This window comes from Zeus faber, assembly GCF_960531495.2.
Source record: "Zeus faber genome assembly, chromosome: 13".
NCBI classification, from domain to species: domain Eukaryota; kingdom Metazoa; phylum Chordata; class Actinopteri; order Zeiformes; family Zeidae; genus Zeus; species Zeus faber.
In genome coordinates, this window is record NC_137198.1 from 22,065,639 (window position 1) to 22,082,775 (window position 17,137).

Consider the following 17,137-nt stretch of genomic DNA (forward strand, 5'->3'; position numbering starts at 1 on the left):
GGTCCGCCTTTCCTCCCATGGACGCAGTGATTGTCAACTGTTGCCATTTCGAAACTGAATTCTGGGATTTGAAGTGGAGTCCACCCAACGCAGATCAAAGTTATGGGTTACCACTTCAAGGTGTAGTTGTTGAAGCTCAGCTCGTTGCAACGAGCTTTTACAACGAGTTAGAACTCGTTGTAAAGTTAAAACTATGTTCGGAGTACTGCTTTAACGACTGTAGTACCTACACTAAATGAGTCTTAAATAGATACTAGCTCAAGCTGTCACAGTTTGCTCTTCACGTAGATTGGGTGCCTTGGAGCCATCACCCAAGTAGGCCTTCTTCTCCGGTCACCTACCACCTCCCCAGACAACTCTCCTGACTCCCACTCCAGTCCCAGTTTCATTTTATGGGTCACTGACGCTGGGAGAGAGCCGGAGGGTGCGAGGGGTAAAGTGGCTCCCACATCAAAAGAACCCTGCGTCCATACAAAGGAGATGAAAAGTAGTGTAGCTGTTTTGGGTTTTTTTTGCTCGCATTTTTGGGCCCATTTACTTCTACATGCGACTAGGCTTAGTGCTTGAAAACGCATAGGCATACTTACTCATACGGTAAAACTCCACAGCAGACGCGTTGAAACGTGGAATATTTTTAGTTCCAGTCGAGTTTTCCGCTCATCTCCGAATACATTACCACAAATTAACACCCGTCGTCATTATTTATTCAGACTCCCGGCGCGATCGGCGATGACCATGGGTCTCAGCGAGTGGTCGGAAATGCATCCAACACCCCATCCGCCCAACCCCCGTCTCGCAAAATGACATTCATTAGTCATAGCGACAACCACTCAGACTCGTAAAAAAAAGTAACATAACGCAGGCTTCCAGTTCTCCCTGAAGAAAGTGTAAGAGCAGTGGCAGTGTTTGCCGGTTTTATTAAAGATTAGATCACAGTGTCTGGACTCTCTGTAATGAATGTGCAGCATTGTTAAAGTGGTACTCCGTAAGTTGTTGGGTTTTTTTTGTTCCAAAATGTCATATTTGATCCTCCTTTTAGCTGGTGTTTTAAAGGAAACAGCCATTCGATGTCCTTGCGTTATGCATCTGCTCCTCTTGTGCTGTATCCGTTGTTGGCGGCGGAGTCTTTCCCCGAGCAAGGAGTGAAGGGCAGCTGCGGTCAATTTGATAAGCCAGCATAGTCAGTTGTGGTCAGTAAAAAAGGAGGCAAACTTTTGGAAAAAGGAAGCGATGGTCTTAGATCGTAGACAGGCATACACCCAAAAATAACACAGTTTTCAATGGAATTCTGGAACGCAATCCACTCTACAGAGACAGTCTTATGGATTACCACTTTAACATTTATCATTTTGTGAGTGGCCCAAGGCTTGGCCATTTAGACGTGTTTTATTTTCTGTTCCTAATATGCACAGAAGGTGTTCTGTTGGAGCAAACGTGGATAGCTGGGAAAACAATTGCATCTGTGAGACAGGTTGTTTCTTTGTCATTTCATGACATGCTTTGTGGAGTGGTTCCATACAAGGCCCTGAATGTTGTATTTTCTCATTTAAAACCTCTACTTTTTCTCTACCCTTTGTCTCCTTGGTGCTTGACAGCCCATCTTCCCTTATTTTTTATTTTTCTCATCTCTCTCTCTCTCTCTCTCTCTCTCGCTCTCTCTCGCCCTTAGCCACCTCCCACTCTTTCCCCTACGCCATCTACACGTCTCCGCTCTGACAGTGATTCATGCGCTAAACTCTCGGCCGCACTCCTCGAATACAGATCAGAACTCCGCCGTTCGCTGAGAAATATGCAGTGTGGGGGGAAGCCGGGATTCGCCGGTATGTGTGTGTGTGTGTGTTTCGAGGGGGTTATGTTCACATGTGTCAGGTCCAGATGCCATGGCTCCATTGAGCGGGAGGCAAATATGTACTCTGCCCTCTGTGGAGCTTGACCTACACCCCCAACCCCATGAACCTTGACCTCCGGGCGAGGAAGTGGAGCGCTCTCAGACGCCTCTTCATCAGTGGTTTCCGGGTTTCCAAGATACAGCGTGTGGCATAGACATGGGAGCTTGGAGTCACCAGGTTCCAACGGTAGCATTTTGGCTGGCAAGAAGCCGTTTCGAGGTCCTCCGGCGGTTGGAGACAGTTAGTTGGTCAGAGTTGACAGTCCGTTCCAGTGTATCCGTCCCCGTCAGAAGGGCAAGGAAGGTCATGAGGTTCCGAGGTTGCCAGTTTGCCCCTTGAAGGTCGCTACGTGTGCCTACGAAAGCTGCAGTGCGACTGTCCAAAACTGTAGACAGTGCATTTAACCACTGAACACAAACTGGATAACAAAACCGACAGGAAGACTCTAAACTGAGTAATGTGTCCGATCACTACCGCCCACAAGTGTCCAAATCCCTCAATGCTGGTTGAGCGATTGCATCCCTACCGTGAGAGCGGTGTCGCCCGTCTGGACGCTGCACTCCGCTCACAGTCGGTCTTATTTGAACGGTAACTCTATTTGTTTGTTTTTGTTTTATCAAAATGGAGCAGAAGGGTGTATTTCACGGGCCTCTGAGGTTGCCAGGACTCTACAGCACAACAGCGAAAGGGATTCCAATGGCGCTGACATGACGCTGCGTCTACCGGATTGGCTAGCTTGTGCAGCGCTCCATCGGCCGATACTCAGAATCGGTCGCGACTCTGAAGAAGTACCCGTGCATCTATATAGACAGCTTTGTCGGCGACGCCATTTTGAGATGCCTGCCAAGACACGGGGCGAAAACAGAAACAAGGAATGCAGAGAAGTCGTGGGGTGAGCGGCGACGAGGAGTCTAAGTACATTGCCGTGATCGCAAAGTTGATGGGTGACCATAGATAGACAGTACCGTTCCCTGAGCCCAAGAGAATGAGCTTCATTGCTTTACTTGATGCTGAAAACCACACCGACACATTCTGTCTTAAGGACACTGTGCAGATGGTCCAGTGGTCCAGATGTGTTTCCTGGCCTCGATCTTTGAGCGGCCATCTTACCAGGGGGGTAATATCCATCCGTCACTCAAAGCCAACTCTCCTGGTAGAGTATACAATCCCAAGTGGCCTCAAAATGATTGGTGTCGCTGTCATGGTGACCACCCCAGAAAGCCTCCTATCCCCCCGCTCTTGCTAATCGCCATTGCTGGTTGTCAATACCGTCTATAGCCTTCCTGCTCGAGCCTGATTCACGTTGAGTCCTTTGGAGCCCGGGACGAAGAAGGCTGTAGCATCTTCTCGAAGCTGGAGAGATATTCAATATCAGGTCTCAGACACTGTGTGTATGAGTGTGTATGTGCATTACGCCGGTTGAATGATCCTACTGGAGCCTGTGCGGTTGCCATGGTGTGTTGACACGTCCCAGCCTTTTCGGGTGTGAGGGGATGGGGTGGGGGTGATTAATGGTTGGCTGAAGATAGATGATGCCGCTACTGTTGTTCCGGTCGCTCCGCTGACTCACAAATGAAATGATGTCTCCGCTTTCCCCTCTGGGTTCCTAATCTTTTATTCAATGTCCCATGACTGATCTCTCTCTCTCTCTCTCTCTCTCTCTCTCTCTCTCTGCTTTTTGTTTGCCTGTCTTTCTCTCTATCTCCCAGTTGAAAGAGAAGTTGTCCAGAAGAGGACTTTCACCCGATGGATGAATCTGCATTTGGAAAAGGTTGGTCCGCGGCCAGTTCTCCCTTCCGCGCCACCTCGAGTCATTGTGTTAGTGTTACACAAACCCAGTCAACTAAACAAAAACACCCCATGAACAGGTTATTTTCCAACACAAGCCAAATCACGAAGCTCATCAAACCTCAGGCCCCCGTGCCTGTGTATGTTCTGCTGATCCGCCCTGTGTACGTTTTAACAGGGTTAATCGCAGCGGCCGCTCGCCACGCCGGTGCCGACACTCCGTGGGCGATCGGACGCGCCGGTTACCGCGGTCACAGCGGCTGCGGCCGTCCTCCCGTTCCCCAAGTCTAAATTATACATGCGGTTGTGTGGCGCTGCGAGCGTGCGTCATTAAAGTTTCATTACGTCGCAAAGTGCTTATCTGAGAGGACGCCGGGGACGCTGTCCGCCCTCCAGGACCTCGCCCCGTGCCGTCTGGTTCCTGTAACTTTAGGGTAATTGCAACCTACTCCACCTCCATTCAGTTTCTTCAGCTTCCAGCTGCGACGCTTTGGAGGTGAAACAATATATACTGTATTTCCTCCACTATAAACAGGCAGTCAGATAAAAACCAGGGCTCTAATGAATGCCAAATGCCAAACTTCACTAACACAAAAGGTTGTGTAGTTTGACACATCACATTCTAGACCAGACGACCCAGTTTGAAGTCCAGTCATTTTCCATAAATAACAGTAAAATCATTAATTACGCGTCAAGGGTATCGCTACAGATATTTTTCTGTTGGCCGATGATTCAGTCATTTCACTGCATACCTTCATATAGTGTGACTAGACATCCTGGTTTGATCCCCGATCACCAATGAATCTCGCATGAAAAAATGGTGCCCGGCATGCAAGCACCTGCTCATGGTAAAACAACACCTCAGTGTCTTCCTGGTGGCGGTTGCCAGGGTTACCGTGTTGCCTGACAACATAGCAACTAATGCTAAACATATTGCTAACTTGTGGCCTTCATGTTGCTTTTTGCTCGTGCATTGATGGGACTGGGAGTGTATCGGCTGAAATCCCAATCATGAAACTGGTTGTACCGGTTGGACGATACCTTGTTATGAGCAGTTTTGTTTATTTTTGTTTTGCAACGCATTATATTCAAGCTGTTTTGCATTAATAAAAAGTGTATTAGTGCACTTTTGGTTAGATATTTATGAAGTTTAAACCTGTATATTTATTCTGTTTATATGTATATACTGTTTATATATATATATATATATATATATATATATATATATATATATATATACACACACATACTGTATATATGTATACACACAGTATATACAATATGTATATCTAAATATACAGAGTGTGTGGTGTGTGTGCGTGTGAGAGAGAGTGAGTTGGAGAGGGATGGAGAGCTGGGTCTGTCCACAATATCGCCACATAGATTTTCTTTTTTTTTTTTTTTTTTTTTTTTTACTATTTAAAATGGATAAAATCTTATTCCATTGTAGAGCTCTCTCTCTCAAATATAAAGGGGTCGGTAGGGAGTGAGCCGTTCACGGTGGAGGGCCACCACCCGCTTCCACTTGACCACCCGCACCCTGTACACCACATCCGACAGCTGTTCCAGCACAGTGCAAGGGCCAGCCCACTAGACACTGTTTAACCTAATATTATGTTATTACATACTTCCATAGTATGAGTAATTTTTAGTGCTTATTGTCTGTGTCCTGGTTTGGGAATTTTAGTTTCGGCAGCAATGAGACATAAAGAAAAACGTGCGCGCGCGCACACACACGCACACGCACACGCACACACACACCCTCTTTTCTTCACTGTGCTTTTCTACTCTTACATCATTGTTTACATTGGGCCATGGCGTGTCGTCTTCTACCTCTTTAAATCTCACTCTCCGACCCTATCATACCCCATCAGCGGCTCAGAGGTCACAGACAGGGTGTGTGTTTGTGTGTTTGCGCGCGTGTGTGTGTGTGTGTGTGCGCGCGCGGGCAAAGCTTTTGTTTTGTCTCACACAATGAGCCTGTCTTCTCCACTCCGTCTCCTCCGTCGGGCACAGCGTCAAACCCCTGACCCGATCATTTGACAATCATACATTTGTCTTCCTCCGTCTTTGGAAAGTTCCAGTCCCCTCCATCACACACAAACACACACAAACACACACAAACACACACAACACACACACACACACACACACACACACACACACACACACACACACACACCTCCCCCGTAACTCTACGGGCTAATGGATACATCTGTGTGGCGTTTAATTTACAGCCCCAGAGTTTATTGGAGGAAGGGTTTATTTCATATTTATCTATTTACTATTTTCAGTAAAATGTTATTTATGCTTGTGTCAGCGTGTGTGTGTGTGTGTGTGTGTGTGTGTGTGTGTGTGTGTTGTGTGTGTGTGTGTGTGTGTGTGTGTGTGTGTGTGTGTGTGTGTGTGTGTGTGTGTGTGTGTGTGTGTGTGTGTGTGTGTGTGTGTGTGTGTGTGTACACATGTGTGTGTGAGTGTGTGTCCTCAAATGGAAGCCTGGTTCACAGTCCACAGAGATTAAATCTCCCCGTGTGAACTCAGTGGATCACACAGGCACCAGGGGCCCACGTTGTTTCTGTTTTTTTGTTTTTTTACCAAATCCTTCACAAGGGAAATGAAAAAATGAGGTTGAGGATCAACAGGTTAAAAAATACGAGAAATTGTTTCATTTTTGTCATTTGGAAGCTTTTATCTATCTGCGTGACGTGATAATTCCTGCAAGGTTGCTGCTTAGTTTAAGCTCTTCTCTCTTATTTTTCTTGAGACAACTATATATTTAAATATGTTTTGTTTCATTTTTTGTTTTTGTTACGTTTTATTTATTTATTTATTTATATTTACTGTATATCGTTTTTTTTCAAAATGATATATATTTTTTTGGTTTATCTATTTTTTCAATGTATACACTTTTTAACAATGCATCTTTTCCACCATATCTATATGCACTGTGTTGTACAAAAAAACAGTAGTTTGGCTCGTGGAAAAAAAGTGCAGAAACTGTAACACGTGACTATCAGCTTGATTATCCGAGTGAAAAAATGATATTTTACCTCTTCAATCTAGAAAAACTACTGCCATCCCATGCACTCTCATCTCTCTCTCTCTCTCTCTGTCTCCTCAGTGCGACCCGCCCATGGAGGTCCACGACCTGTTCCGGGACATCCAAGACGGACGCATCCTCATGGCGCTGCTGGAGGAGCTGTCCGGCTGCAAGCTGGTCAGGATACCAAACAGTTTCTGATATAAATGAATAGATATAGGTCTTTGAGGAAAATGTACTGACTGTGAACTTGGGAAAAGCCTAAAATCCGCTTCACACCGGCTCCGTAATCGCATCCAACAGTCGGATCCGCCCCCAGTGGCCGTCGGATGAACTGCGTCTGGGTTTTCCCATCACAAAATGTCAGGGAAAACGGGAGAGCTCATTTTTTTCCTCCCATAGCGAATAATTTCACTTGAATATTCCCAGAAAAATCTTTTTTGGGCCATTTGGAGCAAATAAGAGAACGGAAGTGACATTTTCGAGAAACAAGCCACCTTAACTATTCTTCTCGACCAGTCTGGATCATGGTCATAGCTACTACAGCAACGCTCACTACAGCAATTGCCGATAGGGCTCCCAGGTAACATTGCATTTTAGGGCGTTGCCAGACACCATAATTAAATTCAAATAACTGTCATTGCACAGAGTACAAGTACTGAGGCAACAAAATGCACTTCTCTGCATTATACTCATCCTAGTAACTGAAGTATCTAGGAGCAGTGGGCTGCCATGTAGCGAAGCCTGGGGAGCAGTTAGGGGGTTAGGTGTCTTGCTCAAGGACATATAAGCACACTGCCAGGAGGAGCCAGGGATCGAACCGGCAATCTTCCGATTTCTAGACGACCGATGTCATCAATTCCTACAATTTGAAGAGAAAAACCATGGAAATATGCATCTGGAAGCCACATGTCTGCGATATGCCTGTATCATGATCACATATTCCACCAAAGTTATTATTAGAAATAATATTCATTCTGGGACTGTGTTATTATTAGTGTAACTGTGCGTGTTTGTGTTGTTTCACATTGCTCCTGCAGCTTCATGGCTTCAAGAAATCGTCCCATCGCATCTTCCGACTCAACAACATCGCTAAGGTGCTGTCGTTCCTGGAGGAGAGGAATGTAAGGATCAGACAGAGAGCGTTTTGTGTTTTTTTTGGGGTTTTTTTTCTCCCTGTTTGTCGACCGAGGGAACTCAATAACGTTCTCCTGCGTCCGCGGCAGGTCAAGCTGGTCAGCATCGACGCGGCCGACGTGGCCGACGGAAACTCCTCCATCGTCCTGGGCCTCATCTGGAACATCATCCTATTCTTCCAGGTAGCGTTGTGTCGTCGTTCTCTCTGCCTCTCTCCTCCCTTTTCACCCATTTCTCTCTCTCTCTCTCTCTCTCTCTCTCTCTCTCTCTCTCTCTCTCTCTCTCTCTCTCTCTCTCTCTCTCTCTCTCTCTCTCTCTCTCTCTCTCTCTCTCTCTCTCTCTCTCTCTCTCTCTCTCTCTCTCTCTCTCTCTCTCTCTCTCTCTCTCTCTCTCTCTCTCTCTCTCTCTATTTTCCCTACCTCGCTTCCGTTTTTGCAGATTTTTTAGTTCTTTATCACAAAGGTTCCTGATTTTTTTCATGGCTATTCTCCCTTGGCAGACTAAGCCCCCCCCAAATATACAGTATATTGTGGGAAGAAATAAATAAATTAGATCAAATATAATATACATTTAAAAATAAATTAAATAATTATAATTTAAATACTATAAACACAAAAAATAATTTTGTTATCTAAATAAATAATACAATAATATATAAACATATGTACATATCAAAATAAATTGACTATGGACCCCCTGAAAATCTTTGAGGGACCCCATTTTTTTTTAACTGTGTTCCCTTCCCGTCTGCCCTCTCTTCCCCCTCCCCTCAGATAAAGGAGCTGACGGGGAACATCCACAGCCAGTTCCCCTCGTCCTCCAGCCTGTCGTCCATCCCCACCAGCTCAGACTCGGACACCTCCCACTCCAGCACGCCCTCCGACGAGCGCAGAACGCCCCGCGCCGCCGCCGCCCGCGACCACGGCAGGGCCATCAAGAAGCTGCTGCAGTGGGTGCAGAAACGCACCCGCAAGTGAGTGCTACCTCCGTGTCCCCAACTTAATAGACCCTATAGTCACGCCAAATCCTTAATTTGTGCTCTGGAGCAGTGCTTGCATCAAGAGCTAATTCTGACTGCCGATTCCCCCAAGCGTCCTCGACCCATCAAAGTCGCATCACGTTCATTGGGATGACTCAGAAAGTCGTGTGAAGCTTCAGTCGATTTACGTCCCGGGTTGAAAATACAAACCTGGCCGTCAACCGCATTGCAATAGGATGGCTCTGACCGGAGTAACGTATCCCGCAGGTACGGCGTCGCGGCGCAGGACTTTGGGAAGAGCTGGACCAGCGGCCTGGCGTTCCTGGCCGTCATCAAGTCCATCGACCCCAGCCTGGTGGACATGAGGCGGGCGCTGCTGCGGAGCGCCCGGGAGAATCTGGAGGAGGCCTTCAGGACGGCACACTACAGCCTGGGCATCCCCCGCCTGCTGGAGCCAGAGGGTAGCGTCGCGCTGTTATACCCTGTATTCGTAGAATGGTTGCCTGCCGACTGAATAAATATGAGTTGCCTGTAGTCAGTCGAGACCTGTTTTAATGGAGACCCGAAATTGCCCTCTTTGTCTAACAAGACCTCCAGGTAGAAAATCACCTTATTTTTTTTAATATCTCTTCATCAAAATTATTTTTAAAGACGATAATTAAAGATAAATATGTAACAATTAGCTTTTCCCGAACTGCCTCTGTGCCCAGTCAGTTCCACTAAGGTCCAGCTACACATTTCAACAGGAAATAGGACACATTGATCACGTTGATCTCATTTTGAAACGCTTCCAAAATGTGTGGATTTATTCCTCATTTTCCGGAGCTAAGAACATCTTCAGCATATTTTAGCTTGTTTTTTTTTAATAGATATTGATGCAATTAATGGGAGCTTTGGCGCAGAGCATTTGAATAGAATTTATTTGTAACAGCTTCCTTGAGGCAGGTGAGGAATCGTGGCAGCCTTAAGGACACAATTAACATGATAGACTGTGCAACAGATACTGGCAAGAGACTAGAATCGAACTCGAGCGGAATTTCCATTCCGACTTGTGAGGGTGCTGCCTGCAAATGTATATTTTCATTTCCCCTCCTAGATGTAACCATCAACCCCCCAGATGAGCAGTCCATCATGACCTATGTGTCCCAGTTTCTCAAGCACTTCCCTGACATGGAGGAGGTGAGTGCACACCCCAAATGTGTCTGATTAAATCTTTGGATTTTTCTCCATGTTACTTTCATTTATTCTCCCTCCTCTGCCCTCGTCTCTCTCTCTCTCTCTCTCTCTCTCTCTCTCTCTCTCTCGCTCTCGCTCTCGCTCTCTCTCTCTCTCTCTCTCTTCTTCTCTTCCTAGCCTGAGGAGCCCTCCCAGGTGATCGAGCGGAGCGTCTCCATGGGCCGCCTCAGCTCCTGGGACGCCGAGTCAGAACAGATCCGGAATGGCCTCCACCGCAGCCGCCTGAGGGAGCGGCCCCACGGTGCCCGTACAGAAGTGACGCGGCAGCCGCCCAGGATCTTCATCTCATCCGTGTCGGAGGACAGGGGGTTAATGTCGCCCACCTCCCCCTCGCCAGTGGGGTCACGTTCCTGGGCCAGCGAAGACTCTCTGGCCGGGTCCAAGCCGCCGGCGGTGGCGGTGGCGGCGGCGGCGGAGAGGTCGGCTGCAGTGGGAGGGGAGGCCCGGGCCACGGAAGTCTTCGCCGTCTCCACCTCCGACTCTCCACAGCCGCCGTACGTCCACTCGCCCGTCGACTCTTCGCCGATCTGCGACTCGGCCATTGGCTCGCCGGACTCCTGGCTGGAGAGCAGGTTGGGGGAGAGCCGCAGTGACGACAGCTCGCTGTGCGACAGCGGCACGGCGTGGGAAGTCAGCGTCACCCCTGAGGGGCTCATGCCCTCGTTGGCGGACAAACCCCCCGATGATCAGACGATGCCCGAGCTGTTCGTAGATGAAGGGGTTTACTCCATGACTTCAGTGGAGACCACCCTGGGGAGACCGCGAGCACTGCTTGAAACGAACCAAGACGATGAAGAAAGAAGAAAGAAGAAAGAAGTAGAGGAGGACCTCGGCCAGGAATGGGCGAATGAGAATGTGCCTGGTCAGAAAGAAGCAGAGGGCGAAACAGAAAGGGAATCTGAAAATGCAAGTCAAAGTCCTTTACAAAAGGGTGTAAAGTCCCATGAGCAGTCACCATCTTTGGAGCTTTTTGAAGGAAAGGGGCAGGCCTTCTCTGGAGACATGTGCTCCCTGGAACCCCAGCCATCACAACCCGGACTTGATCCGAACCTGTTGACCTCAGGCCTTTTTGGGGAACTCACAGAGAAAGACGGTGTACAGTCGAGCACGCGAGGGGACGAAGGGCGTCCAGAGGAATCCGCGGAAGGGCGCGGAAAGTCACCACTCACCGAAGGACAGTCGCGTGGTGAGACCGCAAGTGCGGGCGAGAAAACGAGTTCTGAGGCGTTTCAGAGGCAAGCTTCTGTCTCGAAGGACCAAGCGGAGATGAGGACCTTAACGAAAATACCAGAAGAAGTTCTCGAAAATCCACAAATGGAAGATGATGCAAATGAAGGAGTTTCTAATGGCCAGACACATCGTCGAGGTGAAGAAATCCAGAACGATGTAGAAAATTCACATCCAGAATTTTCCATGTCTGTTGACCGGTCCTCGATGATCCAGGATGAAGAACTGGAACCACATGTGCCCCTAAGCACAGACCTCAATAATTATCAGATTTCTATGCCCAGCGATGCATCACGGCAGGAGAAAGACTGTGCACATGGCCAAGTAAATGACAGTCGGGCTGGGGATGAAGACCTACGCCCGATGAGACCTCTTGAAAGTCGGACGGTTGGCCTGGAAGGATCCCCATGCCTCCTGGGAGGTCCGCAGGCTGGAAATCCCCCAGTTCATTTGGACCAGGACCTTGAAAAACAGTCCAGCCCCCTTTCCCTCCATGAGTTCGCTATCACCGAAGAAAATGCCAACTCGAATTCACTTGATTTGCGTGCCGGCACAGAAGGGTTGTCCGATAATAAGACCGTCACCGAAGGTGAAGGCAGGGACATAGGCTCAACCCACATGGACTCTCTGGAGCCCATGGACCTGTTCTACCCAGACAAGGAGGAGGCCATGTCCCCGGAGCTGCCAAAGAGGGTCGACGAGGTCCTGCCGACCGTCTTCAGCATGTCCGCCCTCCAGCCAGCGCCAGTTTCAGAGACCCCGCCGGAGTCTCTGGGTCTTCAGGAGGAGATGGAGGGGCACAACCCTCCTCCTTTGCCTGGAGAAGCCTACTGGGGAGACGACAAGAATGAAGGGAAATTCCCTTTGGAAGAGCTGGTAGAGGTAAGACGAGTACAAGTCATCTCCGTTAACCGCCCTCCATCTTTGTGTGTGAAAATAGGCTCTCTTTTGGTTGTTTATGAGTATTTTTGAGCATTGAACTGGCAATACTGTGACACTCTACTATAACATACATATACTGTAGTGTTGTAGAAAATGTTTCCAAGCTACAACCAGTAATGGATGTTATGAGTAATAAGGATGTAATAATAAACCCTAACCCAGAAACCCTAACCCAGAATAAGGGTTAGGGTTTCTGCAGTCTGAATAATGACTTCTCACTGATAAGAATATGAAGCAATCTTTACTAACTTCGGGAAAGTACTCAGCGTTCCAAAAAAAACAGACACGTCTGTTTATTGTACCAGAACGTTTGATGTGATGTCTCTTTCAAATCCCCTCCCACCTCGCTCTCTGTACTCAGAAGACCGCAGAGCCTCCCCGAGGGGAGGGCGTGGCATGGGAGCGCGGCCCTCCCCGGGAGACGGCGGCAGCGGGAGGGCCGGGGGCAGAGCAGCAGGTGGGACCCGAGGAGCCCGGACATCCCAGCGGGGCTGCCGGCGAGCGGAGAACCAGCGCCGCCGGGGAAGAAAACATGAAGCCAGCGAGGTAGCTGCTGTTATTCTTAGCCTGGACGCTTGGGAAGGACGACACGGCATCAGGAGGGGGTGTTGACGATAATGTTTTAAAGCGATACGGACGTCTTGTTGAACGTTCGACTGTATGTGTTCCTCATCTCAGTATATAGTCCTTATACTGCCAGTCACTCATCGATAAGTCATTGTAGGTATTGTACCTGAATCTACGAAGTTGAAACAGACGCCTTCTTGACAAAGGCCTAGGAAACCTTCCCAAACATGGCCTCAATGAAGGAGAGATCTCCATCCATCCATCCATCCACCCATCCATCCCTAAACCTTTATTTCACAAGGTGACTATGGGGTGGCAAGGACGGCTACTTAATACCTTCTTGCTGACCAGGCGATGGGTACTTTGAGGAGATTTCTTGTATAGTAGAGAGCAGATAACATCAGCTCCCCTTCCTTCATCCCTGCCATGGAGGAACCTTTTCTGTCGCCCCAGCAGGTGCAGCAAAGTACATCAGTAAATATCTGCCGGGCTGATTAAATAATGAGGCATTAGGCGAAGCGGCAGCGGCCAATGGCGAAAAGCAAATGGGGGAGCACTCGAATTAGTGGAGTAACGTGTTCAGTGAGAATTGTGTATTTGCACACCCAGTGCGTGATGATGATCATGACATCATGTGATCTGAAGTATGATCTCCTGTAGACTGTAGATCCACAGTTTAGAAGGTAGTACGATTAACCAACATTTTTTGTTGGTCTTGGTCTTGTTCCTTAGAGTCGATGTGGAGCCTTCCGGGAGACCAGAAGAAACCCTGATCCCCGCGGTCCTGCGTCACAGAAAGGTGTCCGGCTCGGCCACGGTGGGTTTGACGAGGAATTACCTTTCTGTGTTTTGTGGTTGCACGGGTGGGTTTGGCGCTGGAATATTATAGAAGAACAGCTGTTTAACTCTAATAATTTTCTTCACAGGACAATCAGAGGAAAGTGCCCACCATCAAGATAAACGGCGACTCTGATCTTGGGTAAGAAAACTATTGACGCGCGTGTGCGTCGGCGATGGAACGATCGGGTTCTGGTCAGGATGGGTTGGGTTGAGCAGGTGTGTGTGTGTGTGTGTCTTCTATAGACTTTGTACAGTAGACACACACACTCCACCTCTTCAGCCTCAAGGGCACAGTTTAGCTGTCGTATTGATTTAGTGAAGTGGTTACATCACTGACAGCCCGGGAGTGAGAAGCTAGGAACCACACGAAAGATCAGAGAAGTGGCTCCATGTCTCGAGGCGATTTTTAAGGCGTTCTGAGCGTCAGGCATCACATAATTAAGCGCGGATGTTATTAAATCCTGTCCTAAGTACGTTTTGGAAACATTCTGAAGTCATTTGAAAATGTTCGAAACCGCGAAGACTCAACGAATGACTTCGAGATCAACGGGATCATTTGATGCTGACTTTGATTCCTTCACCATCTTGATACATTTCCTGAGGATATTAAAAAAGAACCTCCAGTGGGGCCTTTCTGAGTGGGCTTTGCCTGTTCTCCACATGTGCACGTGGATATCCCCTCCCACCCTTAAGACCCGCATGTTCGAAGGTTAGACGCTCCTGCCGATGCCCTTGAGCAAGGCTCAAACCTTGCTCCCCGGGCGCTGTGCTATGGCCGCCCGCTCCTCCCTAAATTGTTCTGACGGGTCAAATCAAGAGGAAAAATTTCCAATAGAGGAATTCTTCCCGTTCTTCTCCTCTGATCGTGAGATGTGTTGTTGAGGGCAATTCACACCGTCCCGAGCGGAATCTCGAAAACGTCAGTGGCAGGTGTTATCCCGGTGACCGTCGTCGTGTTTCAAAGTCACTCTTTAGCCTTGCAGGAAACCCTTCCATGGTGTTTGAAATGCGTAAATGTCTCCAACACTTGGTCGAAATGGTCAAATACAAAGGCTCTCGCTGGGTTGTGCTTTGGGGAGGTTTTCATGGTTTAACGGCTGCTGTCATATCAAAATGCCAAAAAAACACTCAGTGCTGCCGGCAACATGTGGCCACAAAGCGGATTCTCCCCAACACTCCCAGATCATCCGCATCAATAATGAAGAGCAAGAGTGATAAACCTTTTCCCAAGGCTGTCGTCGCTAGAGTTGCTGTGCGAGCTTGGATAATCATGCATACTTGACATTTTGAACTTTTGGTGCCCAAAATGTATGGTAGGGGAGAGTATTATGTATTATGTATGTATGTTTTATGTATTGTATGTATTATGGCACTGTGGAGTGCCATAATACACTCAAAAAAGGCAAAGATGGAGCCTTTAAGGGACAGCACCTTTTTTTTTTCCCCCCGACCTAAAGTATCTAAACATCACTGAGATTTTTGTAAAAAAAAAAAAAGTGACAAGTAATTTATTTGTCCCGATGTCATAACAACCTGCTTTCTCTGTTTGTTTCTTGTGTGTGTGTGTGTGTGTGTGTGTGTGTGTGTGTGCGTGTGCGTGTGCGTGTGTGCGCAGACAACGGGAAGGCTCTCTGCTGGACAGCGACCTGTATCTGCTTCTTGCGCTGCTGTGGCTGCTGCTCTACTGTCTCTGGCTGCTTCCTCAGATGGACCTGCGCGCACTGCCGGGACTCCTGTTCAACCTGGACCACTGAGCGCGCCCACACACACACACACACACACACACACACACACACACACACACACACACACACACACACATACACAAACACATACAGGTATAGGTGGTTTATGGGAACATCTAGAGTCCGGATGATGTCGATTTTAAAACAGCATTAAAGCATTTTTATGAGGACGATACATCATGAGGACAAAATTATGAGATTACTCATGAGATTATGAGGACATGAAATCAGGAGAAAAATGATGAGGGCTTTGAATTGTGAGGAAACTAAAATCAACGACAGTGATTATGAGATTATGAGGACGCTAAATAATGGGGGACAAGATTCTGAGGTTATAAGGACAATCCCATGTCCTCTTAGTTCCGGTGGGTGTTCAGGTGTGTCTTTTACAACACATTACCACAATCACAACCATGGCTATGCGCACACACACACACACGCACTACATTGTGCATACCAAATATATTCGTCACACCTGCACAACGGCCACTGGCTACTAACAGTATACCGACATTTACACACACACACACACACACACACACACACGCACACAAAGTCATTTCTCGACCTTCACATCTATTTATATTTAAACACACTTTTTATTTATCTAAAAGCAGCCTTCGACGCTCCTAACATTCAGAGTCGTGTTTAGAACTTGTGATTATCCTATTTGTTTTTATCTTGGCTTTTTTGGCTTTCGCTGTGGCTTCAAGTGATTTGCTGATGTTGTGAAGACCTTGAGAGTGAAGACCTTTTCTATCGTCTTTGGAGTTCTTTTTATTTTGGTTTCATTGCCACGGCCAAGAAAGAGGAGAAACGGTGTACGATTGTTGGACTGCACGGCGCAAAATGATGTAGATAATAGATGATACATAACGGATTTTACGAGAAGATGTTGACATATTTTTAACCCTTTTTTTGTGGGGGGGGGGGAGAACCACATTTGACGTGGGCGACGAAAAGCAGGTGGAGAAATATAATATGAATATGATTTATTGTACGATTTGTAAAGTGAGCGATGTGGCCGAGAGATGAAGGGTGTTTTTCTTTTTCTTTTTTATTCTGCTGCACTTTTTGAAGCACAGTGCGTCAACTGCCAAAGATACAGTTTTAAGAACATTTCTAATAAACAATAATAATTCCCGATCGCTCATCACCGGACCAGTTACGGTTTGACATGAAATCTTAATACCTTTATTCTCAAGCCCGCTTTGTACCGAGTCCATATACGCATCCCACAGCGTCGTGTAGAACTTCCTTTATATAGTGTTTGCAAAGTGTGGACAAAAATACAAAATACACACATTCACTTCTATAAAAACAGATGTTTTGATTATTGAATGAATGTGGTGACATCCAAGGTTGACTCTCCATCGGAATCAGATTTCCTGTTTTTGTCGTTTGTCGGATTCGGTATGAAGCGGGCTTAACGCGCTACACTAGCTCTATGCTGTATGATACTCGGAACGAAGTAATTTGTGTGTGCGCACGTGTGAGTGTGTTGGGGGGGCGGGGGGTCCGTTTTCAGAGCGTTTTCGGATTTTGAATTCCAAATGTGTGTGCAGTAGCCTACGCGACGCAGCTACGCTTCAGCCTTTGTCCGAGCCCGCCGATGAGAAATGAAGGAGAAGTTCCTCACGACGAAATGTCCTTCATGTTTGTTTCAGATCACGTCTACAGCGACATAGCACTACGCAGTATATATAGTGTACATGTATATATATATATGAGAATGTTATTTTTGGAA

At 47.4% G+C, this 17,137-nt stretch overlaps 1 protein-coding gene across 1 annotated transcript in view; it reads left to right on the top strand.

Moving 5' to 3' along the window:
* clmna (calmin a) overlaps nt 1-16,551 on the top strand; it is a 31,104-nt gene extending 14,553 nt beyond the window's left edge. The window contains exons 2-13 of the mRNA XM_080011754.1: nt 3,599-3,660; nt 6,799-6,894; nt 7,758-7,841; nt 7,944-8,036; nt 8,628-8,827; nt 9,101-9,294; nt 9,930-10,012; nt 10,187-12,178; nt 12,600-12,784; nt 13,538-13,622; nt 13,732-13,784; nt 15,261-16,551. Coding sequence (XP_079867880.1) covers nt 3,599-3,660; nt 6,799-6,894; nt 7,758-7,841; nt 7,944-8,036; nt 8,628-8,827; nt 9,101-9,294; nt 9,930-10,012; nt 10,187-12,178; nt 12,600-12,784; nt 13,538-13,622; nt 13,732-13,784; nt 15,261-15,399 — 3,266 coding nt within the window. The 3' untranslated portion in view covers nt 15,400-16,551. The remainder of the gene's footprint in view (nt 1-3,598; nt 3,661-6,798; nt 6,895-7,757; nt 7,842-7,943; nt 8,037-8,627; nt 8,828-9,100; nt 9,295-9,929; nt 10,013-10,186; nt 12,179-12,599; nt 12,785-13,537; nt 13,623-13,731; nt 13,785-15,260) is intronic.
* Nucleotides 16,552-17,137: the final 586 nt, after the last annotated feature.